Source organism: Lampetra planeri, chromosome 9 (genome assembly GCF_965212315.1).
Source record: "Lampetra planeri chromosome 9, kcLamPlan1.2.h2, whole genome shotgun sequence".
Taxonomy (NCBI): Eukaryota; Metazoa; Chordata; class Hyperoartia; order Petromyzontiformes; family Petromyzontidae; genus Lampetra; species Lampetra planeri.
The window spans coordinates 11,395,088-11,422,101 of record NC_136115.1 but is presented as its reverse complement, the minus strand read 5'-3'; the positions used below and the strand labels follow the sequence as shown (position 1 = coordinate 11,422,101).

At 49.9% G+C, this 27,014-nt stretch overlaps 2 protein-coding genes across 10 annotated transcripts in view; one reads left to right on the top strand and one right to left on the bottom strand.

Annotated features, from left to right (window-relative positions):
- Nucleotides 1-83: 83 nt before the first annotated feature.
- On the top strand, nucleotides 84-14,841 carry FGA (fibrinogen alpha chain). The gene is made up of 9 exons (XM_078597623.1): nucleotides 84-399; nucleotides 3,406-3,528; nucleotides 4,941-5,124; nucleotides 6,004-6,149; nucleotides 7,090-7,626; nucleotides 8,146-8,320; nucleotides 10,566-10,711; nucleotides 13,210-13,434; nucleotides 13,840-14,841. Exons 1-9 carry the CDS (start codon nucleotides 346-348, stop codon nucleotides 14,185-14,187), a joined length of 1,938 nt encoding a protein of 645 aa, XP_078453749.1. The 5' UTR covers nucleotides 84-345; the 3' UTR covers nucleotides 14,188-14,841.
- Nucleotides 14,842-15,562: 721 nt separating this feature from the next.
- Nucleotides 15,563-27,014, bottom strand: part of LOC144720673 (rap guanine nucleotide exchange factor 2-like) — a 232,657-nt gene continuing 221,205 nt past the window's right edge. For 7 of the 9 annotated variants that reach the window (XM_078597611.1, XM_078597612.1, XM_078597613.1 and 4 more), the window contains 8 exons: nucleotides 25,925-26,145; nucleotides 25,359-25,505; nucleotides 24,893-25,042; nucleotides 22,927-23,040; nucleotides 21,447-21,582; nucleotides 20,195-20,922; nucleotides 18,798-19,469; nucleotides 15,563-17,707 (listed from right to left, as the gene is read on the bottom strand). In XM_078597611.1, coding sequence (XP_078453737.1) covers nucleotides 17,682-17,707; nucleotides 18,798-19,469; nucleotides 20,195-20,922; nucleotides 21,447-21,582; nucleotides 22,927-23,040; nucleotides 24,893-25,042; nucleotides 25,359-25,505; nucleotides 25,925-26,145 — 2,194 coding nt within the window. In that variant the 3' untranslated portion in view covers nucleotides 15,563-17,681. The remainder of the gene's footprint in view (nucleotides 17,708-18,797; nucleotides 19,470-20,194; nucleotides 20,923-21,446; nucleotides 21,583-22,926; nucleotides 23,041-24,892; nucleotides 25,043-25,358; nucleotides 25,506-25,924; nucleotides 26,146-27,014) is intronic. The other 2 variants (XM_078597614.1, XM_078597616.1) reach the window with 2 other exon arrangements.

Here is a 27,014-nt window from a genome sequence, read left to right as displayed (position 1 = left end):
CAAAGTTGAGGTTTAAAGCCCCTCTGCTGCGCTCTGGTGGCGTTGCGCTGCAGCACACGGCACAGCTCTGTCACTGTGTGCAGGGCGCAGGTCACCCCCTGCAGAAGCAGCAGCACAAGGGCATCTCTGGCCAATCTTTACCAACACAAAAAAAGATCAGTCATTGACTGAGCGAAGCGAAGAAGAGACGGCGCCACGCTAGGCAGAGTCGCACCAGCCTTCACAAACTGAAGATCTCATGTCTCTCTGTGGTTGAAATGAAACACTGATTTTACTGCTTGGCTTTATTCTTGTTTAATTATATTTGGTTTATTTATTTTATTTGTTTTCCTGCAAAGAGTTGCCATGACGTTACGTGGAGTTTTCATGGTCCTCATGGGGTGTCTTCTGGTGTCAAAGGTATTTCTGCGACATCTCTTCACTATTTCAGAAATAACTGAATGACCGTTAGATGCTGAGGTGGTTGTGGATTCCCAGGACTCTGGTAAGCTCCAGGATGCATGTTATTTGAGGGTGTCGAGGAGTTGCTAAAATTATCTTGAGAGTTCTGAGGCTAAACATTTATTCAAATGGTTGGCTTTAAATTACAACTGAAACTTTATGACAGCTTGTTTTAGCGAATTAAATAAATGCAATCGTCTTTTCTTTATTTGTAATGGTAATGGGCATATATATGTCCTTGATTAAAAACGAAATTCCATGTGTATTCATTAAATACAATTGCATTGCCTATGTCCTATTCAAGACATTGCAATTGGAAGTGGGTTTTTTTGCATTAATTTTTAATTTTTCAATTTTTTTTATCTACGTGACTTTACCGAAAGAACCAAGAATATGCAATTGGAAGGTTCACTGATACATTCTGTTCTAAATTATCACCTTTGGTGATAACGGTATCGTGTGAAGAGCAGAGATACCTCGCACAGACATAACCATTTACGGGGATACTTTTGAAAAGTCTCAGATAACTGATTACTCAAGGATTCAGAGGTATTGCTAGGCAATCCCATAATTATAATTTTTAAATGTTATTGGATTGCTCTCATGAGTATTTACTTCACCCGAAGCTACGTTGAACCATAACCTTGTATATTTAATAGGCCTAGACTATGGCTGTAGTCTTCCGTTCGCTACCGACACGAGCCCCCGACTCAGACTTTCTGCATTGGGCCCATCGCTATGTTCATGAGTCACGCCACTTTTCATGAGCAAAATGAATTTTCCACAAGCACTCGATCCAGCTCTCACTCACCTGGTTGCTTCAAAACTTCGATCCTGGTAAGCCTTCAATAATCACCACAGATATAAATTTATTGATATTGTGAAGAGCTGTTCTTATTTCACGGAGTTCATTTGCCCGTTGGTTGCTTATAGTAAACATGGTGAGCGAATCTAGGACGGTCAATATATTCACCATTTATTTTTATGCCTTTATCTTCCCAAACAAAAGTTTCGAAAATGTCTTCTCCTGTTGCTGTGAATAGCCGGATCTCATCGCCTAGATGTGATTTTTTTCCTTTGTCCAATTTTAGTGCAGCTGTTTTATCTTTCTAATTGGGTTTCATCATCTCTACAGTATGTATAATTGGTTTTCATCATATCTATTATATACTGAAGGGGATTGGTTTGTAAGAGCCTCGATGACTGCATCAATTTCCATTTAATTCAATGCCGTTTCATCTGCCTTTCATAATATAGGTTTCCACTAGTAATCGATCATCATTTGTCTGTTTGAGAATTCATTTAACAAAAAAATAGAGAGCAGTTTATGTGCGTCATACGAGGCGAATGGCCCTGTTATTCTTCTAAGCGACGTTTCCTCCCGTTGTGACCAAATAAATGAATGCGCTCCCATTTCACAATCCAGGCGTTTCGTTTCTGCGTAGCAATTTGGTAAATATGTCCCCACGTTTCGATTCAACAACTGGCCCAACCACTCCACCTGCTGTGGAGTTCTTCCTGTGTTCGCGCTGCGAGGCTCTGCATGTACAACTTCACGTGTTAATACGTTGCACTTCTTTCGCAGTCAACCGTGCGAATCTGATGTGCGTGGGAAGGACAGCAAACTAAACATAAAAATCAGTTCTAAAGAAATGATTTTTCAATATAGATTTAAAAGTTCATAGCTCCAGTGGCTTCCTAATATCGGAACACATTCCTCCTCGGCTGACGCATTTTTATTTTCTGTAAAGTCCTGCGTGTAATTCCTTCCCTAATTGTACGATTATTTTTAGATCACACGTAAAACGTCCATCTTGCTCTCTGAAGGCGACTACAGTATTTGTGATTTACCAATCATCAACTTCATTGTCGATCATTTCACGCACCTGCTGCACGCTATGAAATCTCGAGGCATGCTTCTGTTGTGGTCTCTGCTTTCTCACCTTATTCCTTTCAGAACGGTTTTACGGATTTCTCTCCATTCTACGTTTTGTTTGTTCTCTTTGCCCCTTTTTGCCACATCTCCCTTTTTTTTCTTCTTCTTGGTTCTTTCGGTAAAGTCACGTAGAAGGGAAGTAATAAAATAATAAAAATAAAACATAATACTTCCCTTCTACGTGACTTTACCGAAAGAACCAAGAAGATGAATCCCTGCAGTCACGAAAGCTTTAAATCGAAATCTCCCTTTTTCTTCACCGTGCGTGTTGTGGTCTCGGATAACTTTCGGTCACGAGTTCTCTGCGTCTGCATTGCTCGTGCAACGAGAGTCACCAGCGTCCAAGAGAGGACGAAGCTAATTACGGGCATGGACCGGACGGGTTCCATCAAAGAGATATCACGGGAGATGCGGGAATTCAGACTGATTTTAATCAACAGATTACTATCTGGAGTACAATGGTGAACTGGATGTCACCACTTCGATAATGAGACCGCATCCTATTACTGGACAGTGCACTGGAAGCGACAGCAAAAATAAAACAGAGGGAATATTTACGACCTCAACATCATAGTAAAACAAAAAGATTATATTTGACTTAAAATGAAATCAAAGTACCATGCGTATGCTATGATTGCGCTGAAGCATAATAGTTGTGTGCAAACTCACGTCCGTGGCTTTGACAGGCAGATGAATGACTGTGAAATGTGTTTATTTGCAATGGCCATTCGATTATAATTGTCATATTCAATGCGAGTCTTACCCAGAAAGGTTGATACGGTAGTTGATGATTCCTGTTCATAGTTGGTGGGAGACCGTCAGGGCGAGGCATGTTGAACTTCTTTCGCACCGTACGTAGCCAACCGTGCTGACCTTAGGAGGTAGCTGCCTGTCCACTGTCGCAGCAGCTGTGGCATCTAGTAGTGGAGGGGGTGGGCAGCCGCGGCATCCGTATAGCTATGGTCACGAGGACGTCTTCACGTTGAGAAACTCAAACACACGAATGTGTCCCCTCGTTTGCCCACCAGGCATGGTCCTCGGGCGACGACTCCAGCATCGACATCCGTGGCCCACGCCTCGTGATGCCCTCTCAAGCCCGGGACTCCTGCAGCACCCAGCAGACCACAGACTTGTGTGTGGAGGGGAACTGGGTACGTGGCCTCGGGCCGGCCTCGGGCCCATGACAAGAAGATGGTGGTCACGGTGCCTCCCGCACAAAGAAGCCAATGCCAGGCCACGGTGGCTCTCTCGCGTGTTTCAACGGTGGCAGCAGCAGCAGCGAGCAGGCCCATGGCTTGTACACCCATAGCACAAGGCCTCGGGCACATGAGATTCAAAGTAACACTATTATGATTGCCCCTTGAGGTCTATCTTGGCCAAGGCGGCTCAGAATTAGAATTTATACTGGAGGAATCCGATGAGCGAAACAGCTATTTTTCACAGATGTCCAGTTGGGGCGGGTCAGAACGTTACCACAAAATTCTATAGAAAAACACGATAGGAGTGCATAGTTTAAGAAAGATAAGCAAATCACAAAAAAATATGCAAGTAAAACTTTACTTTTTTTTTCTTAGCAGGTAAGGCCCACTGAGCGATTAGCTTATTTTTCAGAAGGGACCTGGCCACAAATGATAGCTCAACGAAGTGGCTTATCATGTTGACATTTATAGCAGCCAAATACTCGAAATAATCTTTCCAAGGAGAGGGCGGTTCTGAAATGTCAAACTTAAAAAAGGCCCTACGTTAATGAAATTAAATTGTCGGTATTTCCTCTGGTGAATATCAACACAATGCCGTTTTTTTGTCGGGGGGGGGGTCTCTCAAAGGTGGGATCCACCACTGCCACCTCGGAAGCGAAATGTCCCTGTCTTGCTTGAAGGACGGTGAGACCATTGCATGCCCCGCTTGGCATTCTTGAGGAAGACCTCCGTGTCCTCGTGTTGTGCACCCAGGCCCGGACTGTCCATAGGGCAGCAGTCCATAATAGGCCAATATACCCGGTGGGCCAGTCCATTCCGAGGGTTGGTGGGCCGGTCTGTGAGGAAATTGGCAATGTGATCAGAGTCAAAAAAATATCGCCTCTATTATCTATGCTTCATTGCTTATTTTTGTTCTCAGTTGGCAATGAGTCCGAGATGCAGCAGCCCCAAAGAGTCTTCCTCACTGGCCCATTTGTGACTTAAAGCTTTCGTGACTGCAGGAATTCATATTCGTTGGGTCTTTCGGTAAAGCCACGTAGATATAAAAAATAATAAAAAATAATAACAATATCACACCTGAAGACGATTGCTTGTGTTGCGATCGAAACGTCGTGCTTTGTTATTATTTTTATTATTTTTTATATCTACGTGGCTTTACCTGAAGTCCCAAAGAATATGGCCCATTTGTGTTTTTTTTTAACCAGCCCAAATGGATCATTACGATCGCACGACAAAATCACCATACTACGTCGTCACATCGCAAATCTAGCTACTCCATAGCCCGAATTCGAGCCAGTGCGTTTACTAATTCTCGGGGTGATTTTTTTGTCTCAGTCCGTCACTGGTCGTGCCTCCTCCCTTAGGGGCGCAAGTGCCCGGGTGGGTGCCGTATGCTGAGCATGCTGAGCCGCACGGAGAAGGACAGCACGCGCCGTGTAGACGAGCTCACGAAAAGGCTGGCGCGCATGATCCAGCTGCACACGGAGATCCACACGTACTACCGCTCCGTCAGCGACGTCTCCAACCAAGTGGTGACCGACAGAGAGGGTAACGGAGTAGTGCGTGGCACAGATGCCTCTTTGGTGGCGAAGGTGGCACGGACGCATGCAGATGTCGGCCGCTGTCTGCGGCGTAATAAAAAAAAAATCTATCGAGGCATTACATTTTTAAAAAACACAGTTGCTGATCACAGGTCCCCGAAGTGTCAAGCGGGCAGCAACAAACAGCACTGAAAAAGTTGTAATGAATGAGTGTAACACACACCTCCGATTAGCACGGTTGGCGACGTGCCATGCGACATCAGTTCAACATACACATATATACAAGAACAAGGTTATATGAGCTTGGGAAACACACGATGCAATTGAAGAAGCAGAGAAAGAAGTGTTGTCACCTGCAGTGTTCTGAGTGTATGGGCGTGTTGGTTGGTGAATGAGTATGTGAGTGATTGGGTGTGTGAGTGAAAAGGGAGACAAAGGCGGCCGGGCGTGATGTTGACCACCCACGCCCTCGTGTGCCATGCCGGCCTTCATAGGTGCTCGCTAACAGCGCTTGCCCCAACAGTCTGTTAAGGCTATACGGGGGATCTGTTTGAGTGATTGGGTGAGTGAGTGGGTGAGTGAACGAGTGCGTGTGTGAGTGGCTGGGTGTGTTGTTGTGACTTGCAGTGTTGTTTGGTGTTGGTGAACACAGTCAGTGTCTGGTAGACCGAGTCCTCAACACGGGTGGAAGAATCAGCGAGTGAAGTTCACGGGAACAGTAACCATGGTCGTGCCGATAGAAGAGCAATCATGCTTTGGCCTCAGTGATCACAGGGGTTGCGTTAATTCTGCTTTATTCGCCTGTGCTGTGAGTGTTCAATCACGACTGGCACGACTGCCGCTTTCCCCCTCTACCGTGTTGTTACCTGTGTGTGTGTGCACACAGACACAGAGGCGCGCTTCTATGCTCTGCTTTCCGACCTGGAGAGGAAAATCATCTACCTGCAGAGACGCGTCAACGGCCAATTCACGCTGCTGTCTCAGCTCCGAAATGGAATTGCTCAGCAAACATCTACGATCCTGCAACTGGAGGTGAGGATTGTGTCATTTAGTCAGCACGGAAGTAATAATACCATAGGGGTTCACAATGCAACCAATCGTTAGCATTGTAAGCACTTAGCAGGCGATCTTCTTTCACGTGCGTTGACCATCGTATGTCATAGAGTTTCACTTGAGTTAGAATTGACCATCTTTCATCGAGGAGGAATTAAAAATATTCACCTGGCAAAGACCACCGAGCTATTAGCTATTTTTCAGAGGTGACGCGGCCACACATGATGATAACTCATCTAAGTGGCTTATATCGTTACACGTGGGCATTTATAGTCGTATCCAAATAATCTAAATGCAAGTTTCTAAATGTGGAGGGCAAATGCAGAGGGACTCGGAGGAAAATCCACGCGACCACGGGGAAAGAACACGCAGGCTCCGCATATACAGGCGTCATGGTTGGAATCGAACCCACGATATCCTGCGTACCAGGCGAGGGGAGATTACATCTCGCCATCATGGCAGCCCAACAAAATCACCTGGATGGTGCCCAACCCTGTCAGAACTCAGAAGCTAAAAAATTAACCCGTAAAAACAAAGTTTTTCACTATAAATCCTTTATATGCGTGGCGGCTAGAGTCCTCTCGTCCTCTGGCTTGAGATGGCTGCCACCTATGGGTCAGATGATTCCCTGCCACCATTAAGCAATTGGTAATTAAATATAATTTATTTTTTCCAAAAAAGTGTAAAATTTTGGAATTTTTTTTCACGAAAATAAATTGTCACGCATAACCAGTCGTTGTGCAAAATGTCAGCTCGATTGGGTCACGGGAAGTGGGTTAAAAAACGACCGAAAAATGTGCACGGTCGTAAGCGCGCAAGCAAGCAAGCAAGTGAACTTAATATAAAGGATTTAAAAAGTAGCATGCGCGCCGCGTCATCCACGTCGCGACCTTCACGCTCCGCGCGTTTCCCTCCACAGGTGGACATCGACATCGCGCTGCGCACCTGCAAGGGCGCGTGCGCGCGCCAAACGAGGTACCGCGTGGACAAGGAGATGAACCTCCAGCTGGAAAAGGCCAACAGCTACCTGAGCGGCATCAACCTCGCGCTGTTCGAGGAGATAGTGCACGAGAGCTTCTCTGTGGAGCGCGAGCATGCGCGCAGCCTGCACCCCTACAGCGGTGGCCCCACCAGCGATTCGGCCCGCACGGAGCCACGCGATGACGACGGCACGGCCAGCCAGGCCAAAGGCTTCCGATCAGACGCAACGGACCCGGGCGTGTCGCACGCCAACAGTTCCAACTCGTTTGAAAATGTTGATGAGAAGTCCAAAGTGGAAAAAGACGTGAATGTAGCATCCACTTCTTCAGTGTCATCATCATCATCGTCGTCGTCGTCGTCATCTTCGTCAACGTCATCAACAATATCGTCAACGCAGAAAACAGAAGAGCTCTCTTTTAAAAAGGTTTCTGTGAGTACAGCTGCAGTGGCTGGAAAAGACACAGATGACTTCCAGGTGAGGCTGCCTCTGTGAAGTCAGTCATGTACATGACCCATGACTGCTTTGGTTTTTTCAACGATTAATGAACGGTGGGAAGTGACTGTTTTCACCAATAATGGACAGTCGTAAAAATTAACAAGATATATATTTACACGTAGAAAATATTGATATTTCCGTTGTGACTGGCCATGAACGATCAACTTTGAATAGTCTCCATTGCTAAGGCTGGATTTTAGGACATGAATACACGCGGTCATATTGAGTGGTCATAGCTGCTTGAGTGGTTATTATTGGTAATACTGTATCCACAAACATTTATACTCCATGCTGATGACACAAGATTTGCCGCTCAGGTTTATCCAAGACATGAATTACGCTGGGCATCTGTTCAAGGCTGCTGTACCAGGGGTGATAACGTGCAATGCCTTCGTTTCCTGACCGTTCCTAAGACGTATAAATTGTGCCCATGTTAATCACCGGCAGTGAAGCGGTAAAAGTGTGTGTTTGCCTCACTGTGTCATGTCGCTCTGGCAGTGGGACTCCGTCCAAACAGCCGCACAAACAGAGGAGGGCTTTGTGAGGGACACGGGCGCGGATGGCGCGTGGAATCAACCCAACATGCACTGGAATTCGGATTTTGGCACCGCAAGCGACGACGAACCAGACTTCCAAGCGCGGAGCCACAGGACCAACTTGTCCGAATATATAGGTGCAAGGCCTCAAATCTCTACCCATGACTTGTATCACAAGCGTAGACTCCTTTCAGTCACTACGGATGTTGCAGCTCGTGTAGTGGTGCTACGGGAAGAGTGCGCAGTGGGTGTGGGCCAAGCAATTGCAGAACTGCGATTTTACCTTTCACAAAACAATACTCCGAATGTCATTGGGTTACTGAAACTTGGCCAGCTCTTGGGAATTATGCAGCCACGATAGGTTCCACATGCACCACAGTGGCAGAAAAAAACTCTATCCTAGAATTATTACCTTGAGTATTATTACACATATACCCGTCACTATTTTCAGGAGGGTCCTGCCAAGTATTTGAGTACGTGGTGGTGATTGCAATGTGGATTCCAATTGAGTAATTTACAGATAAAGTTTTCAAATTTGGCAAGCTTGAACCGTCTCACTGGCCCACTGCAGCCGACTTTTGCAAATTACGTCATGGACTCTTAACATCTACTACAAAGCAGACGGCGCATCGTATTTGTATGGTTTATAATAATAGTTTATTTGTAAGGCGCCTTCCATTGATGTTTCAAGATGCCTTGTAAGAATAAGGAAAGGCCAAGAGACAGAGAAGCTAAATAGAATAAACTGACTTAGAAGATGTGTTTCAAGAGGAGAGATAAAAGTATCCACATTATCGGTTAAACGAATTTCCAGCCGTAGGGAATTCCACAACCGTGGCACGCAGACACAGCAAATACCCGCTCACCCCAGGAACGCCGCCGAGATCGAGGTACGCACGGAGGGGCTGAGTCTGCAGAACTTAACGACCTTGAGGGGGTGTACGGATGGATTAGCTCGTGAATATATGGTAGTGGCAGCCCATGCAAGGCTTTAAAAAAAGACTCGTAGAAGGTTCTTAAACTTTACTCGTTTCAAGACCAGAAGCGAGTGTAATGATAAGTGAACCGGAGAAATGTGGTCACGTAATGGGGTTCGGGTGAGCATCCTCAATAAAAAAAAACGCGGTATTAACCAGGGCGGCCACTCCACAATAGACGAACGCCCACGAGCCGTGGCGATTGATTGAATTAGTGGAGAGGAATCTTGACTTAAAAGCTTTCGTGACTGCGGGTATTCATGTTCTTTGGGTCTTTCAGTAAAGTCACGTAGATAGGCTCAAAGAAAATAACAAAAAATAACAAAAAAACTACGACGTTTCAATCGCAACGCAAGCGGGCGGGGCTATTGATGTCAATTAACATCAATAGTTAATTAACATCAATAGCTTCGTTTATGACCCTTGGGCTACAACCATTTCAAACCTTTAAAACAGCCTGCTTCAGCAGCTTTCCTCTCTTATTTCCTCCTGATAACGACCGCTTGCCTTGCGATCGAAACGTCGTAGTTTTTTGTTATTTTTTTGTTCTTTTCTTTGAACCTATCTACGTGACTTTACCGAAAGACCCAAAGAATAGTGGAGAGGAGTGGTCACATGCCGATCATGAATGGAGTTTTGGGGGGGGGCACAGGGGGGGGCAATTACCCCCCAAAACTGGGCACTTTTATTAATTTATTTTCAGTAGTTTACAATTAAGATGAAAAATAAATTAATTACATGCACCCGCGATTCCAAATGTGAGGGACAAAGCGAACCCGTGAACCCCCAATATAGAAGTCAAATTCCGCCAATGATGCTTATTTGCCTTGCTGTCGTGACGACGATCTGGCGCACACGCAAGGCACTCGCTTGAACGATCGTAACGATAACAACAACGACAACAACAACAATCAAACAGCATTGGAACCTCCTTTGCCAGTAGCAAAATATGATAATAAAAGGCGTCATCTGGTCCAACACCATGTGAGACTAGGCTCTAAGGAAAGCTGTCTCGGGTGTGGACCAATCAATTTCAAGGACAGTGCCATCATTATCAGAGTTGTGTTTTTTGTTTGCATTCCGACCGCAGGTATTGTGGTCAATGCAAACATGACTCGTAAAAAAAGGTGTCAGTTTTGTTGCCAGATAAAAGGATAAAAAAACACCATTGGAACCTCATTTACCAGTAAAAAATATGATAATTGTTTTTTTTTTACCCTTCTATCTGGCAACAAAACTGACACCTTTTTTGTTACAAGGAGTCATGTTTGCATAGACCACAATACCTGCAGTCATGATGCAAACAAAAAAAGCAATTAACAATCAAACAAACAACGCTGACACATTCTCTAATCGGCGGAGTCGGTGACCCGCTGTTCGTGCCCCCTTGTTCCCCCTCTGCAAGACTGCCTGGACGTGCTGCAGAGGCGTGCGGGTGGCAAGGCGAGCGGTCTGTACGACGTGCGTCCGCGCGGGGCCAAGCGGCTCCTGACCGTCTACTGCGAGCAGGACAAGGACGGCGGCGGATGGACCCTCGTGCAGCAGCGGCAGGTAAACCAGTGACGGGTTATCCCAGGAGCACTTTCAAGACCCCCCCCCCCACTTCCAAGGCTTCCTCCAATTTCAAGGCCCCCCCCCCCCCACATTTTCAAGGCCCCCCCCGCACTTTCAAGGCCCCCCCCCACTTCCAAGCCCCACCCCAATTTCAAGGCCCCCCCCCTCCACTTTCAAGGGCCCCGCGCTAAATGCTTTCAAGCTATCAATTCCGATTCAGTGATTCTGCACTTGCTCTATTACTATAGTACCATACTGCCTTCAACTTTTATGAACGACTGCGTTTTTAAGGTTAGCGGTTTGTGGTATTATCTGGCTGTATGAAGCAAATTTAAAAATACAATTACTTTATTATGGAAGTAAAAAATGTGAGTTTTAATATTTGTGTGGTTTTTATTTTATTTAGGGTCCCTTCATAACATATGCTACAGGCCCCGCAGTAGCTTAATCCTGCACTGGAGGTAACGCGCCCTGGTCACGACGCCTCGCTCGTCCGCCGCGCAATCCCCGTCGTTCCTCCCCTGTCCACTACCCCGGGGAAAAGGGCCTTTTTCGAAGACTTTTAATTGGTCTAAGGGATCCTTAGCAGTTCCCCGCGACGAGCCCGAGCGGCGAGTCCGCCCGATGTGTCCCAAACGCGGCACGATGGCACCGTGCCCCGATGCTGTATCCCAGTGTTTCTTCGTTTGCTAGGCCCACGGGGCCACTGGCGGCCCCCTTGGTGCCCTGTCTAGTCAGGCAGCTTACACCAAAAGAAAGGGGACAGACTGGATAAAAGCACTAACCTTTGCGAGTTACTTGTTTAGGTCCTAACTGGTGAACTTTTTTGCGAGGATCCAGCAGATTTGAGCGCTTGGATGCTATCATGTGACATTTTCAATGTTTTTATTGCGCGGTTAGATTTTGATTTTAAGCTTTCGTGACTGCAGGAATTCATACCTTTTGGTTATTTCGGTAAAGTCACGTAGATAGAAAAAATAACTAATGAATCACGACCTTTCGATAGCAACACAAGCCATTGTCTTCATATGAAACAATACAGCAGGCGAACTGCTGAGGAGGAAATGTAGCGAGAGAGCTACTGCAAGCAAAGGTTATATACATTTGTTGTGGGTACAACCCAAGAGTAAGTGGGCAGGACTAGGAATGGAATTTGCAAGTAAATGGATTAGCCGAGGTCACCCACCCCCACCCTCTCTGTAGCAATCAAAATCAGACCTTTTTCGTAATGCTTACGCAGCTCAAAACATCGGAAGCAGAAGATTCCATCTTCAACTGAGTTTTCTATAGAAGTGATCAGCTCTATAAATGGTCTTGCCTCGATCTTCTTCTCCTCGGTTTGGCCTTCACAGGATCCCTGACTATTTCTCGTGTGTGAGCGGTGGCGATTTCTGAGTCCAGCTAAGCAAGTAAGGTGGTATTTTGCTTCAAATTCGACAAGGTCCCCACCTGCAATCCTTGCCAATAATACAGTGTCCTGTAGGTCATTTGCCATGCGGCTTACATTCTCATCTGCATATAGTGTCCTAAACTCATGAAGATGGCCATCCTCCTTTGTGCAGAAAATACAGATGTTCTTTGCCAGAGTGGTGATCTCTGCGTCACTTGTCCTTGACAGCAGCAGCGGACGTCTCCACATCATCTAGTTCTTTCTTTCTCTCTGTTCTTTCCAGTTTGCTCTTGCAAAATTTCCCATAGCAAGATTTGTGCCACCGAGCCTGGTGTTCAATAAAATAATCAGCGGTAACGTTCTCTTCAAAGCTGAGTGTCACTGGTAGTCGTTTTAATGCTCTAAATGCAGACACTTTTCAGAAAATATCTGTATGATTCAGATTTATCTCCACATTCTGGAGCATTCAATCGACACTTCAGCCTTTCAATAGTAGCCTGCTGACCTATCACGCATGTTGCCCAATCCATTCTGTATCTTCAGTCAATATCTGAACAAGTACAAAGTACAATGTTAGGTATTTCAGTCATTTTATAGATACAAAATCGTATTTTTGCAATTGTTTTGCTTACATATGTGGCCATGACCATCGTGTGGTAATATTTGCAATGCTCTGCTGTTGTTTCCTTTCATCAGTTTCATGTTAATGTTTTTGACCAAAACACGTGTTTTTGAGATTTTCCCAGTGCGGAATGAAAAAAAATTCCATCTTGGCTCGTAAAAAACTGTTACAATGACTTGTTTTCGTGGATCCTAGCAACAATGTTAAGTATGTTCGATGAAGATCATCTAAAAAAATCATGCTTTTATCCACATTTCATCAAAATCTGTCCCAAAGCTCCCTGACTATTAGTAGCCCCCCCAACAATACACGAACGTGAAAACACCTCCATCATCATCGTGCTGTCAAACCCCCAATGGCTTCAATTGTGTGGCGGCCCTCACACTGATGTCTTTTCGACTAAAGCGCCCACCCATCACTCCCTCTGAATATTAGTGAAGAACCCTGCTGCATACCCTACCCGCCTTTGTTTTTCTCTCGGAGGACGGCTCCTTGAACTTCAACCGCTCGTTCTCGGCCTACCAAGAGGGCTTCGGAACAGTCGACGGCTCGGGCCACGGGGAGCTGTGGCTCGGTCTGGAGGCCATGTACCTGCTCGCCCACGAGGACTCCACCATGCGGGTGGAGCTGCAGGGCTGGGACGGCGCGGGCGCCCACGCCGAGTACACGGTCACCCTCCGGGACGACAGCGAGGGCTACGCGCTCCAGGTGCGAAAGATCAGGCCGTGTGCCACCTCATGTCCCTGTGTCCCCCCACCACCCGAGTTCACTCTCCTCCTCAGCGGTGGTGTAGCAGTTATTATGCCATCATCTACTAGGAGCCAGGTCTAATTTAGAGGCTGCATTGAGTGTTGTTGAAACGAAAGAGGCCAGTACACAGCGGGATACCAACATTGGTGTGCGATTCCATCCGAAATTCTGCCACGGGTGCCACGTCACGAGGCGAGAGGATCCGCTCAGATCGCTCGCAGAGCGGAATACCACGGAGCTCGCGCTGTGATCCCTTCCTTCATTGACCTTTTGTCTACCCGCACAGCAAGGGGGCACCACCCCCCCCCCCGTACCACCCCTCGCTGAACTGGCCACGGCCACCCCGCGCTCGCTGTCGCGCAGATCTCGGACTACCGCGGCACGGCGGGGAACGCGCTCGTCTCCGGGGTGGCCGACGACCCCGAGCTGACCTCCCACGGGGGGATGACGTTCAGCACCTTCGACCGCGACACCGACAAGTGGAGCGACGGCTCGTGCGCCGAGTGGTACGGCGGCGGCTGGTGGTACAACGCGTGCCAAGCCGCCAACCTCAACGGCGTGTACTACCAGGGGGGGCCGTACGACCCCCGCGAGAAGCCCCCCTACGAGGTGGAGAACGGTGTGGTGTGGGCCACGTACCGCGGATCCGACTACTCGCTCAAGCGCACCTCCGTGCGCTTCCGACGCGTCCAGATACCCATCGTCGAGTGACGGCACTGGCACACGCAAGAGGTTTTTCATGAAAGAGGCCACGAGGCTGAGTAAGCGAGTTGCAAGTTGTAGTCGATCGTTGTAATCAAGGCCGGTAAAGCGAGTTGTAAGTTGGAATCGATAGCAAGAACCGTTTCATTGTTTTTACAAAGTAGCATTACTCATGGGTTACAGCAAAAGTGATTATGGATGGGAGAAAGAAAAAATACCTGTCAACCCCTTATCCGTGCCTACCTTATTACAGACCAATTCAGACATTATTGGTCACCCCGTGCCCTTATAAATCTCAACGTTCATCCTACAAAGTCCCATCACAAGGGATAAACACAAACGAATTTAAATTTTTGCCCGTATTGAAACGGCTGTACACCGTATGGACCTGCAAACTCAATTTCCCAGTACAAGAATACAGGTAAACCGTATGGGTTGACAGGTAAACCGTGTGGGTTGACAGGTAAACCCGTATGGGTTGACAGGTATGGGATTGTCACGCAGTAGGCGTAATGATGTCGTTGGTGTTGACATTGTGTTTTCGCAATATGAATTGCCAGAACAGATACGTTGAAAGATTTTTGGTAATGATGTAGATGGAAATTGTATACTGTAAACATTCCTCACTAATTGCCCAATTGAATAATAAACTTACCACTGAAACACGTGCCTCTCTCTCTCTCTGTGCTTTTCCGAAGCCATTGCAAACGCTGCGTTTTCATTCATTACGCATTTATAATCGACTGTACTGTATGTTCATTAAAGTGCTGCATTGGAGGAGCTGTATGAAAGCGCACTACGAACCTGGCAACACGAGTTCCGATTCCCAGTTACAGCCCCCTCGCTACGCCACAACTGTGGGCCACGTAGTTGGGTTACCCCAAAACGCTGTGCTCAAAACATTCGACTTCAAATTTAAAAAAATACATTGATGACCACGCATGTAGTGTGATGCCGAGGATGCATGATGCCGAGGATGCATTCTGCATGGTTGCAGAGGTGCGCAGTGTGTGTTCGTGTGTTCATCATTGAGCGTTCACCCTACCACGCTCGTGAGAATGCATTGCACTGAACGCCACCCCCTCTGTGTGGATGGCACAAGGTTCGTCCGCTGCTCGTCTCATCGTTTCCCACGAACATCTTTGGGAGTGCTGTGCTCGCCCGGCCAGTATTGGTCTTGCAACAACAAAATCCTGCAAATTGCCTGCGTGAAATCCCTTTCCACGTAAAAAAGCCACCGACCCCCAAGACAGGCATTCGTTATTGAAGAATTAACATTCACAACCACTACCGACCATAAGATAAAGGTTACAGATTTTTTCATTATATTTTCATCTGTTTGGCAATAGAGCACCTACGTAAAATATTACAAACGAACACGACATTTTATGTATCAATGCACTGTTTAATCAACCTAATATTGTACATGAGTGTAAATTACACAGTAACGAGCTTCACAGACAGCAAGGTTATAAGACTACACATTGTACATTTTATTAACTGGCAAAATATAGGTGGGAATTTAGTGTTACAAAAAGGTTTATACCATTAGTGTGTTAATGCCAAGCGACATCATTTCCTTAAAACTCCTAAAATCCCTTCAAACCAATCAATATGATCAGTTGTGATGACAAAATGATTATCATACAAAATCTCATTTACAACTCGATCGCGCATCACATGGGAGTCAGCTGCTTAAAACACTTTCGCTACAAATGTGCATGATTAGAAAATGCGAAAATATGTTATCTGTGCAACGATTGAAACACTTCTAGCACTGATACAGTTAAGACACATAAACATGACCTGCGGATTAAATATTCTTTTGACTGTGCTCTTTTCATTTCGCAAAACGTTGTTTTTTGATTGCAGAACCTCCCCAACTCTTGACTTTGTGCCACCGCGACGCAGGGGACGTGCAAAGGGGCCGCGAGTCCCTGCCACAGCGGGGCCATCTCACCGGCGTGCTGCTAGTCGTGTCCGCGGCACGGAGACAGTCATTCCAGCAGTGCGTCACAAACCGTCCCGACAAACGCCAATCCGACTGCTCGCTCGCTCGCTCACCCACCGTCTCCCAGCCACGATGGGAATCGGGGGGCTCCTTGCGGCCCACGGGGTGAGTTGTGCAGGGTAGTGACGGGGGGGAAACCTCGCCCGCTAATGGCCGAGCGAGCAGCCACAGGAGGCCTGCCCCCGTGGCTCTCGGGGGGCCTCTCTGAGCGATGCTGGACAGGGAATATTAGTTTAAAAACTTTACGACCGTTACCAGAAGCGCCTTGTAACAGTGAGGAAATCTTCATCGGTGATTACTGCCAAGGATCCTAAAAAGCCAAAATATCGCTCTCGAGAGCGCGGGTGTTTTGGGTAGATTAAAAAGAGGGCAGAGGCTGCCGCTATTGGGTTCCTGGCTTGAAGGGAGCCTGAACGGGCACCGGCGTACAATGAATTCGCGAGTCTGCCACGTGGGATTTTCATTCGCGCTCATCAGTCCACATACACGCATCAGAGGCCCACTGGCAACAACAGGAGCAAGCTACAGAATTATAGCACCACTCACATCACTCTACAGTCTAATATCACCTATTGATGTCACGGAGCTACACGAGTACCATCACCGACAGAAATCGCACTCTGGTGGGAGCCATAGCGGTGCTCTGTTATGGGCGAGTTTGTTCGCTGCTTTTCAGTTGCCAGTTCATGTATGTATATTCCAAACACACGATGACGACGTCAACACAACGGCCACCCTACAACGCACGTTACACTTACACACCAAGGAGCGTTTCGTCACTCGCAGCCAATAAGCTTAACATATGAACGGCGGTGATGTGGACACGGTGGCCCCCTCGTGTGCTCAGGGTGTGCCTGGCCATCGAGACGCCTCCAACGACACGATGGGCGACCGCTGCGGCCACGCGCACGGCTTACGGGGGTGACACCACAACACAGCGCACAGCATGGCTGTGAGCAACTCTGCGCTGTGCACTGTGCATGCAAATAGTTTAGTCCCAGCTCTTCATAAATGTACTTGAGTGAGCCTCTCGCGTATGGTAAATAACAAGACTATATGTTGAAATGGTTGCTTCATTGTACTGACTACATCGGTGGCGTTGTCCTCTTTCCCCCTCTTCCTAATCGCGCTCACGGGCCAAAACACGAGTGTGAGCAATGGCCGAGCCTTCAGGCAGGTTTTTTTGATTCCCATTGTTGAGCACTGCTTCATTTCGGTTGACGGAAGGAGAAATGCTTTATGTTTGGTGGAGGTCGGTCGAGAAGTTGGTAGGGCAATGAAGGATGGAAGTTCAATAATGTGGAGCAAGCGTCTCCCCTTCAGAAGCCACTAGGCCTCACAGGAACGCGGCTCCGCGAAGCAGTGGTGCCTCGCTCAGGGGGACAGTCACGGAAGGAGGAGGCACGGGGTGAGGGTTGTGTGCGTGTGTCCCAGAGAGGGCCCACTCTTCTCCACCCACTCTTCTCCGCCCATGCTTGCATCTCTCCTGGCTTCAAACGGCTGAAACCTGCTCCTCGTCTGCAACACAAAATGGTTCCTCATCAGTCAGGCAGCCATACACGACAATAACAGCAACAAATACACAGTGAGGTCGTGCCCTGGGCTCTGGTCGTCTGCACTGCTATGATCCTCCTGTGCAGGGCCACTCGCAAGGTTTGTCTCTTCTCACTCTTCTGCGTGTGAATCTCTCTATGAAGCATCTTGGATTGTACCTGCACTGCTCTCGACTCATCTCCCTCTCTGCTCTGCAGATTCCTACATACGTCTCATTTCCTTCTAAGGAAATTTAAACAATCACAAATCCCTCCTGCTCGAATGATCAACATACGTCCAGTGCCTTGAGCTGAGATCACATTCAGACAATTCATATATACAAATCGTACTGCACTATATTAAAAACATATCAATGTTAAACGTCCAGAGTCTGAGAGTTGCCTCTTCCGCAATGCTGGAGTCTCAGGTTTGACCCTTGGCATGTGATCTGGCCAACTCTAGGCAGTAACAAGTGAACACCTGTTGCCCACCAGTGAAGGGTGAAGGGTCACCCCTGCAGTGATCAAACTCAGACCTTCAAAAACTGATGCAGTATAACACTTGGCAAACGTTCTGCAAAAGCTAAAGGACTTCACAAGTACTCCAAATATCTTCTCTGTCAATGGTGATATTTAACCGCATTGGGTTTTACATCATTTACTCGGCATGTAATGATTCATTCTCGGCATTTCAATGAGTTGACACGATTTTTGGTCACGTGATTCAAAAGCGATTCTTGCATCGCTCAAATGGACTAGCAATGTCCGTCTCGCTATTTATTGCCATGTGACGAATCTCACTCTCCTAGCCGAAATATGCGAGTGGGAAGTGCTGCTCTCTACAGTGTGTGGTCCAGAGGTCAACTTGAAGATGGGACCGCAGAGGTAGCTCTGTGAAATCCTCTTCCGCGGGCTGTTCTCTAGCAAGGAGGTTCGCACTGGTCTGCGAGCGATCACAAGGGACACTACGTCTCGTGACGCCGATCGCAACATTTTTCGGGGGGGAAAAAATCCAAATAGAGAAGAAATGCAACAAGACACCCACAGCATTGGGTCCAGAGCTGACTGCCTCTTACCGTCGGGTTCATTGTCCTGGCAGTAGCGCGCAGGGTAGAGGAGCGGGGAGGGGTAAGGGGTGGTGTGGGAGAGCGCCGGGGTAGCGCGGCGCGGCCCGGCGGTGGGGGGCAGCACCGGCACGCCGCGCTGGCGCCCCCCGGTGGGCGTAGCGGCCCCCTGCCGGTGGGCTGGGGGGATGGCGGGGGGCAAGCCGGGGGGGTGACTCTCCCGGGCCTGCCTCTGGGGCAGCGTGGGAGCGGCACCGGGCAGGGGGCGGTGGTACAGGTGGTGGTGATGGGTAGGGGATCCGAAGTCCGGCGCGACGCCGGCCGCTGTGGAGGAGGCGGGAGATGGACCGTGCTGAGACGGGGGGAGGGCGGGCGGCGGCTGACCTGCCGGCGGCGGGAGCGGCTGGTACGACAGCGGTCGCGCCGTCACCGACGTGTGCTGCCCGTGCACGGGGGAGGCGCGCTGGGGGCTGGACAGCGCCGAGGCGCGGCCGGACGCGAGCAGGGGGTGCTCGGGGGGCAGGGTGCTGCGTGGGCGCTGCCCCAGCGGGGAGTCGGCGCTACAGTTGACGAGGCGCGAGCGCTGCACGGCCACGCTGTAGTCCGGGGGCCGGCGCTCGCCCTGTGAGGCCACGTAGCCCGGGGGCGCCGGCGGCGGCACCCTCTTGCGCGCATCTCCAACACCTGGACGCGCCGAAGCACGCGGCACAACCGGTGAGCACCACGCGGACCGCAGGCAGCGCGCGCCAACGACGGCCGGTCCCGCGCCACAAGGCAAAGGCGCGCAAGGCGGGTGATCGGATGCGCAGAATGTGAGCGTTGTTCTACATTTACACGTTGGTTGATACCGGACGGAGCCAATTATAATCTTGTACAGAGCCTTTTTCACCCACATATTAGATTGCTTGGCCCAAATTTACAGCAAAACAGTTTTATTAGTCCATTGGCCTGTGGACCTTCAGCACAGGGAGAGACGCTCCCGTCTCGTAACATGTTATCCGGAATCCTCCTCCGTGACGGAGCATTATAAAAACAATACTGATTAATGATTGATATTTTGGTTAGATCACGTGAATAAAATGCCAATGTGTGTCATATACCCTCCGCCACCTGACACAACCAAATAAATAAAGTTGTCAGGTGATCACATGCACCGATTTTTATTGCCTCACCACCGGTTATGTGGGAGAGCGATGCACACCGCTCAACGATCGGGAACGGACGTTTCCCTGGTAGTTGCAAGCAGCAAATCTCCTCCACTCTTAATTTATTTTAAAAAATGCTGTCCTTTTACTCACTCGATCTGACCCAATTATCAATTATGAACATTAGCACTGGACGCGAAAGCCTACGTGTTGAATAAAAACGACAACGGCGAAGTCGAGCAGCCGACGTGAGCGCACACTGACCGGCGCCGGCTCCGCGGGGTTGCGGGGCTCCCTCGGGCGCAGGGGGGGCGGGCGAGGCGTCGCGAGCGCCGCTCGAGTCCACCGACTTGCTGCGCACGACCGGCGAGGAGCGACACGCCCCGTTCCCGTCCCTGGGTCCTCGCCTCTCCAGGCTCCCACCTCCCCTCTCTCCCCCGTTAACGTCCAGGGCCCGGTCCGCGACCTCCGCCGCCTGGACGTCTTCGGACGGCACCCGCCTGTGGTGCATCGGCATGAGCACGTCGTGGCTGTGCTGCTTGAGCTGCCTGATCTTCAGCACCTGCTCCGCCGCCTTCCCGCTGTAGACCAGCGGCCGTGCGGAGCTCTGCGTGGCCTCCGGGTGCTTTTTGGCTCTCCTCGGATGTTCCGGAGATGCCGACGCGTCCCGCTCGCCGCACGCGGCCGGCGCGGCGGCCCTCCCCTCTGCCGGCGCCGGGGCGCTCGCGGGCGGCTTGGCGGCGAGGGAGCTGCCCGGGGCCCGGCCGGCGTGCGGGGCCGGCGGCTTGGACGCCGCCACTTCGGCGTGGAGGTGCGTGACGCGCGAGCCGGGAGGGGACTCAGAGTTCTCGGGGAGGGACCCCGCGTGGTCATCCCACGACTTCTTGCGCTGAACGACCTGAATGTTGTCGTTGGAGCCGCTGGAGCACGACGTCCAGCTGCTGCGTCCGCTGTCCAGCATCGGCGCCACCGACACGCGGTCCGCGCACTCCCTGCACGGACACCGGTCGTCGTCGGCCACTTTATTCAACGTTTCAGCTCGGCGCTCGCAAGTTTTGCCAGGGGCTCGTTTATTCAGTGCGTTAATTTATTATTATATTAATCTATTTCTTGCTTTCACATGGATTAGTGTATCAGCCAGCCTCCTACACCATATACAGTATGCACAGCATCCTACATGTGCTGTTTCTGGGCGAGAACTGACAAAGGATGTCAACCTCACTGAGAATGGTAATGCAACCACCACCACCCACTTGATTCAAGACATCAGAAAGTATTGGCAACACACGTAGTGGATCACGCTGATCAATCAGTGGTGTTGGGATGCGATGCAACACGGTTATAAATAAAGATAAAGAGCATTTAAAAATGGCGGGAGGCCCGTATGGACACATGTTGTTTAACGCTCGGGTTGACAGATACGGGAGATGCAATGGGAGCCTCTACGTATCTTGAATGTATTTCAAAATCTCAGCAGCAGCAGCATCACCAGCGGGGGAGAGTGTGAGATACATACCGTGACGCGGGGTGCCGCAGGCACACGCCCTGCTGGCACTGCGAGCAGAGCGTGTAGCTGTGCAGGCTGCTGCGGTCCGACATCAGGTTCGCCCCCGGGTCTCCGGTCATCTCCGTCTGGGTGGAGTTCACGCAGCCTGAAAGACAGCGCGCGCAGGGGGTCAAACACGTGCAGGTGGCGCAAGCACGAATGTTCACACGCACGTACACGTGGGACATGCACAGCAAACACGCACGCTTGGCTGTCAAAGAGAACCGTCGCAACCCGCCGCGTCATACACGGCGTGCACGGTGACATCACCGAAGACTCGTCCCGGTTGATTTCAACTCCGTCTCAACGTTGCAACATTTAAAATTATAATATTAAGCCATAAAACACGGACAAGAGAGACATTACAGCAGCCGCCACTAGAGCATTTGAGCACCTGTGTGTAGGAAACATGAGATTAAAGAAATGTAACCATGTTGTTATTTCTCTCCCAGGAGGATCAATGAAGATGCGAGCAAACACCAGATGTTGAGACAGACCGGAAGTGCAGATGGCAACAGTGTTCAGAATCTGAGATGCAAACACCGCAAACAAACGAGGAGAACGGCACCCGGGAAAACGAGCAGAGTCTGGAAAGAGCCGCTGAAACTCAAGGACAGATGCATTAACGTCAGCGGCAAGCGGTTAGGTTCATTGTCTCGCAGTTATTAGTGAGGCTCGAACTCCAGGCAGCAGAGATGTTGGCGGCAGCGAGAGCGTGGACAAGGGCACGGAACCATGCATCAAGCAGCCCCCACAGCCCAAGGCAGGGACACCAAACAAGTAGCCCACACCAGCTGGCCACATTGGGGAAAATCGTGGATCGACATTATCCATAACGTGCAATTATTTGCCGTCTTATTTCGTGTGGCCTAAATTCACCAAAGACGTGAAAAGCCAACTAATTTTAAAAAATGAAAAATATCTGAGATTCCGTTGAACATGATGGCGTAATTATGGTTTGGTGTGGCTGAAAGTACAATGATTAATGTTCTGGACTGTCCGTTCGCGTTTCTCTGGTTAAAATTGGATCTCAGTAGGGATGCTATCTGACACGTGTACCACTTGGACACAATGCCCCCCAATATTCTATGACACTGTTGACAAGACCAAGTCATTCAGTGTCACAGTCGTCTTGGGTAATTTAAGAAAATTAACCTCCATTTACAAATCGCCACATTGTTTATTTCCGAGTCGTTGTCAGTTTACACATGTCCAGCCCGTGCCGAAGTTGGCTATCAGGTACCACACTCCTCGAGACTGCGCTCCAAGGTGACCGTGTGCGACGCACGAGTGGTGATTAAAGGCCGCGGCAGGCTTGAGGAAAGGGGCGTCGAGTGCCCATGATGTTCAAAGAGAGGCCGCCCACGCAGGACGGGCCTAGAGACGCCCCGTGGTGCAAGAAGCAGCCCCGAGCCGACAGGCAGCGGTGCTGTGCGCTCGCGGTACAGACCGAAGCTGTTAGCGCGGGCGGCGTTGTTGTTGCGGTTGCTGTTCTCACTGGCCATGGAGGAGCTGGGGCCCATGTCAGAGTGGTGCGAGCCCTGCCTCTTGAGCCGAATGGCCACTGCACCGATGGGGGGGAAGACACGGGCAGCGTTCAAACGGCGGCGCGCGCAGCACGCGGAGCCAAGCGCGGCGAACGTGGCGGACGCCGCGAGTGCTGCGGTGCGTAGCGCACGCAGTGCCGCACGCAGTCCTTGACAGTAGCACACGCGGCTCTTGGGGCAGGCACGTGCAGTGCGAGCAGCAGAGGTCGCAAACGGGTTTTGATTCCTTACCCGTACCCGTACCTGGCCGCACCAGGGTCGCAAACGGGTACCCGTACCCGGCTGGGTACGGGTAGCCGGGTATCAGGTATGGTACGGGTATCGGGTACCCGGTTGCGACCTCCGGCGAGCAGCCCCAAGCCACGAGCACCTTCCCACACTGGCTCCAAAACGGCGGAACATTGTCCCACGCGGAATCAATTATATTGGCAGTGGCCAACTGAATGGGAATTCGAACATGGCTAAAACCACTTTTAAAGTCACTATTAGACACAGCGGCATAACGACCGAGCAATGCCAAGGCTGTATACAGCGTCAATACACTCAAGTATAAACACGTTTCATTATTAAAGTCAAGTTATTGTTTATTACTTTATTCTGTAAAATTATAGCAAGAACGTCATGGCACAGTTTTTTGTATTAAGATTCGTATAAAGTATAGTATTCATGTAAAATTGTGTCCGGTAGATTCACGAGTTTCTTTGGACTTTTCAAGATTTTATCATTAAATCACAGTGACATTATCACGGTGCCACTCCGAGGGTAACGCAAGGATTTCCGTGACATCATTCGGAAGAGTAGGCCGGCGTCATGGCCCAAATTTGGCAAATTTGAAAATGAGCTGCAAATAAGTTAATAATATACAATACGATGCACTTTTAAATCTGGATTTAAAATTCAATTCTTAAGAACTGATTGTTGTGTTTGGTTTGTTGTCCTTCCCCCGCACCTTCGATTAGCATGATTGGCTACGTACAGTGCGCAAAATAAGTTCAACATACATACAGTACATAGCAAACATCACCCCCTACTGCACAAACTTCTGAAAAAAGTCACGAGACCCAGTGAGGCTTTCCCGGGTAAACAACCGTAAAAATAATAATATTATAATTTAGTATGTATTATTGCTTATGGTTGCTATTGGGAGTTAGAATTCTATTTAGTGTGCCCATGTGGGAAGGAGGAGTGTAAAAATACTTCGTTTTGGCTGGCCCCATGTAGACACTAGCGAGCGTGCTGCGATTAACAATTAGCACCTCCGTATGAAATCATAGAAAACAAAGCGGCAACGTTCACAAAGGGAATAACGTCAAACTCTTCGGCCCACTCTTGCAAAGGGCCCACAACCTCCACGTCATTCTTAACTCTCGATCTCGGGTAACGCAACACCACACGACATCAGGCGCAACAATCACGCGAGCAGCGACATTGGGTGACGGCTCGGGGCATTCGCAAGCGCGGCCTGCACACCGAAGGCTCCCGGACACTGCAGCCGGGGGCGTCACGACATCGACGCCCATCGCGTGAAACCGCGCTCTCACTCTCATTCCCATCAAGCAGCACCTACAACACAAGGTTCGCCGACGTCGGATCAGAAACGCGCTCGAGAGTTTGGTGTTAAAAAACGAGAGCAGTGCATTAGAAATGAGGCGTTGGACATGCCGCGTAAATCGCTGGCAGAAAGCAGTGTAGCCACGGGTGCTCGAGGAGCCTGAGAGAAATCTGGAAAGGGATGGAGACGGAGGGTGACGCGAGACATTCAAAGTCCCCTTCGAGAGGAAAGACGCAGCTTGGACAGCGACGTAGAGAGGCGGCAGTCCCGCCTTGGGGACCCACAGTGCCGAGGCAGCGGCGGAGGGGGATGCTGACCTCTGCGGGGCGAGTTGTGCGGCGACGCCGAGGGGTCGGACTGCGAGGAGGTGATGGACAGGGAATCCTCCGACTTGTGCTTGTGCTTGTCCTGGTTCGCCTCCTCCGACAGTGAAAGGATCTTCTGCAGCGACTGATGCGAAGTGATCCCTGCACAGAACGAGAAAGTCGAGAATGTGCTGCGTCCGTAAAGCTGCACACGCGCGAGAGCTCGTAACAATAATAACAACAACAACAATCTTTGCACATACTGGGCACTCGTTTAAACGCCTCGGGGCAACTCAAAGCGCCTTACATCGCAACTCATCTAAAACATTCCAAGGGCACTCCCAACGGCAGAGGTGCCAACCTGTTAATCGGCGGTGCACGAGTGTGTGTGGACGTGAGCGTATGATCATGATGAGTGCGTGACTGTGCAGGAACCGTGCGTGTGCGCGCACGTGCCAGTGCGTCTGTGCGTGCCTACCGAAGGGTGGCAGCGAGCTGACGGGCACGGCGCGGCCCGACGGGTGCAGCGTGACGGCCGGCACGGCCTGCTGCTTGGCGGGGGCGGAGCGCGAGCTGCCCGGGGACGACTCGGTCTTCGCTACCTTTTTGTCGGCCGCTCTCGGCACTGCACGGACATGCACAGCAAACACGCACGCTTGGCTGTCAAAGGGCACCGTTGCAACTCGCCGCGTCATACACGGCGCGCACGGTGACATCACCGAAGACTCGCCCCGGTGATTTCAACTCCGTCTCAACGTTGCAACAGTTAAAATTATAATATTAAGCCACCGTTACTCTACTGCTGTGGTAACGCACTTGCTGCTCCAGGTGTTCTGTCGTAGCAACCGTATATGACAAGCTGTTACAGCCCTCCCTTTGCTTCTGGGGATCTTTCAAGAGCGGGCGAATTCCGGACGATTTGCTCCATCGGGGTACGTGCGCAGTTTATATTCCAGTAAGCTCTCAGTTGGCGCTAAATTGTACGGAAATGTGAGCGAACGCGACGTAGCGTGCCGCCGTACGTGCGTGCAGCGCGCGACTCACGGGTGCTGCTCGCGGGCTCGCACTGCAGCGACATGATCTGCAGCTGGTCCTCGTCGCGCTCCACCACGAGGCACGCCAGGTACTGGCGCACGCGCCGCGCCATCTGCGCCTCCTCGTACAGCTTCTTGGCGTTGAGGAAGGAGCTGCGTCGCTGACGCTTCTTGTGGCCGCTGGCCTGCGCGGCCTCCAGCGCCGAGCCGGTGCTGCCCTGGCTCAGCGACCTGCAGGATGGCGCACGCACGACACACCGCCAAAGGCCGTCAGATGTCGCACCACCCACAGCATCTCCAGCAGGACCAGTGAATGAATATAAACTTGTTGTGTCTTTATATTTATTTTATAGCGGCGTTTGCGAATGCCAACGGTGGAAAATACTGTCAACATATACTTCAGACCCCATAGTCCAAGGATAGCAACAGCAGCAGTTAAGCAGCAGCAGCAGTACCACGAACTGTCCGGCTTCATCCCTGTGAGTCTCAGTCCCCAACTCTGGCCTCATGAATCAAGGCCTTGAACACAGCACCGACTATGAATGCACCTGGGAGTCAATGCGACTCAATTGCAATGGAATTAAAAAGTGCTTTGGCAGAGCCGCCACTGCTGCCACACCATCCCTGAAGGCAGCGCTCGCTCGCATGTTATTTCATCACGTTCAAAGCGATTAAAATTGACATTATAAGAGCTCTGCGAAAAGAGAAGATGGGAGGAGGGGATTCCAAAGTGGAGCAGTGCAAGGGAGGAAGCAGAAAGAGAAGGGTTGTTTCCTGCGGTGTGGTGGCTGAACATAGTACGGACCATACAGAGTACGTATGGTCTGTAGTACCGGCGAATCCTTGAATGGCTTGTCTTGTGCCAGCCTAACCTAAATAGGCGCTCACTAACGGCACTTATCCAAACAATTTTCCAAGGTGGAAAAGGGGGTGTTTCTCTCGTCTCGATATAAATACAAAACACAGTAATAAATGTACATGTGCAACTGACAACAAAACACTTAGGCCACAGCAGCACTGCTGAAGTGTACGTGCATCCGACGCGTTCTCGAACGCCCCGCATAACAACGACCCGCTCACACTTCACCGCTGTGGTTACA

Excerpts from the sequence above, each read along its gene's own strand:
- FGA (XM_078597623.1), top strand. The coding sequence starts at position 346 with ATGACGTTACGTGGAGTTTTCATGGTCCTCATGGGGTGTCTTCTGGTG. Across the intron at positions 7,627-8,145 it reads AAGACACAGATGACTTCCAG|TGGGACTCCGTCCAAACAGC; the intron begins GTGAGGCTGCCT and ends TCGCTCTGGCAG. Across the intron at positions 13,435-13,839 it reads GCGAGGGCTACGCGCTCCAG|ATCTCGGACTACCGCGGCAC; the intron begins GTGCGAAAGATC and ends GCTGTCGCGCAG.